The following is a 1881-nucleotide window of genomic DNA, read 5'->3' as shown; positions in this document are numbered from 1 at the left end:
TTTCCCAACTCAATTCAAGATCTCCCAAGCTGGTCTTGGGAAGGAAAAAAGAAGATAGTATACCCCAAAAACGAGAAGAAAAAAGATCTTCCAAATTTGAGGCAAATTAAGCATATTTCATCAAAATTTGGGAGGTACAGCGACTCTTGATCCATGTACATGTGACATACAACCGCCGAAGCAACTAGAGTAGTTGGAAGGAAGCGCAGGATCGGATGAGGCATTGGAGCTACTGCTACAACTAAAATATGGGATTCTAGGGAAGTCAGACCGTATCATCAGCCTCATGTGAGAAGCAGCAACAAGAGGAGGATCATATCGATCATATATTTTATCGAAGTCAACCAGCATTTTATTCCCAGCTGATGGCACGCGGTCGATCTTCAAACCGTACGCGATCGTATTTGCATGGCATCGGTCAGAACGTCGTCATCTTCCTCCTTCAGCAGGGCTGTCACCCGCTCAAGCGACATGCAAAGTCTGTCCCAGATCATATCTACATGTACTGAAAGTCTGAAAAAACGGAAACAGATTACAGTCAGTTTGGTGTCAGATCAAACAAACTCCAACCAAGCACATTAATGTTTGTAATTCGATGGAGCTGATGGCGAATCCTCACCTACGGCTACTAGCTCAGCGTGCCGTCATCACAGGTTGGAGCTCAGCCCTCTGGCCTCGCACGCTCGCATCACCCTCATCCTCTTGCACGAGCACACGAACATCCTGCAGATTCACAGAGCGGGGATCAGCTTGAGATCAGATTAACATTGGCATTGCTCACGAGCAGTAACTACCGATCTGAACAAGATGAGGCTGCCTGCTTACTCCCATGGTACGTCGCCGACGAGCATCCAGTCGCCGTCGCCGTCCTCGTACACCACGGCGTGCTCCCATACCCCGTACCCGTCCATCAGCCCTGCACATACATACATTCACGCTCATTAGTGAACAAATCTTTGCATCGTCAGGACATTGCCCGTGTGTTTGAGATGCTGATGCTGGCTTACCAATGGAGCAGCAGAAGAACATGGCGTTGAGCTCCTGGAGAAGCTCGAGGTAGTCCCCGTACGACGCCACGTCCACCTTGCGCAGGTACGGCGTGCCGTCCATGCTCACCTTCACGAACGCCGGCTCGCCGCCGCTCTTCCTCGCCCTCCGCGCCCTCCGCGCCCTGTCGCCGGGCGGCGCCAGCGTCAGCTCGGTCAGCTCCACGCCACCATCATCTCCATAGCTCCCCATCAAATTACAGCACTAGCTGTACGATCGATCGGTTCAAAAGCTGTGGGTTTGAGAGGCAGAGGAGGAGGTCGTTTGTCAATGGCGAACTCTGGCCTGCCGGCGGGCGTATATATACACCGGCCGGTCGTGGCACAATCGCAGTTCGACGTGTGTGCGATCCTCTGTGGCAGGAGCGGGGGTGGCATCGCATCGTGCCGGCCAGCGAGGCGATCGCTGAGATATGGTGTGGCGTGCAGAGAGGATCCGGCGTCGGGGGCGGCGGAGCGGGGACAGGGGCTGCGCAGCCTGGCGGGACGTAGGCAGCGGCGGTCGGCTTGGGTGCGGCCCGGCAACGAACCCTGGCCACCGCTGTCGCCGTGGGACCCGACCGAAGGTTTGCCACGTCGACGGCCTGGTCGGCTGCCTCCGTGGCTGTCCTGATATTTATTAATCAGCTCTGACTGGCTTCATGCCTTCAGTGTTACTGTGTACAGAAGACAAGTCGATTTGTATCTTTCAGCACAAACATTTGAGCGGATTTTCGTAGCGGAAGCTCTGGATCACTACGCGATTGGATTTTAGGATTATAGTTATATAGGACATGGTGTTTCAAATAAATTACAAAAATGTCAAAAAAATCCGATTTTTTCCGTGTGTACATCT

At 53.1% G+C, this 1881-nt stretch overlaps 1 protein-coding gene across 1 annotated transcript; it reads right to left on the bottom strand.

Annotated features, from left to right (window-relative positions):
* Positions 1-383: 383 nt before the first annotated feature.
* Positions 384-1239, bottom strand: LOC124657368 (auxin-responsive protein IAA26-like). Its single transcript, XM_047195934.1, has 4 exons — positions 1008-1239; positions 826-916; positions 652-723; positions 384-513 (listed from the first exon to the last, which is right to left on the bottom strand). The coding sequence occupies exons 1-4, from the start codon at positions 1237-1239 to the stop codon at positions 384-386; spliced, it is 525 nt and encodes a 174-aa protein (XP_047051890.1).
* Between the last annotated feature and the right edge of the window lie 642 nt (positions 1240-1881).

The sequence above is a fragment of the Lolium rigidum genome, chromosome 5, assembly GCF_022539505.1.
Source record: "Lolium rigidum isolate FL_2022 chromosome 5, APGP_CSIRO_Lrig_0.1, whole genome shotgun sequence".
NCBI classification, from domain to species: Eukaryota; Viridiplantae; Streptophyta; class Magnoliopsida; order Poales; family Poaceae; genus Lolium; species Lolium rigidum.
This window is presented reverse-complemented; position numbering and strand designations above follow the sequence as displayed.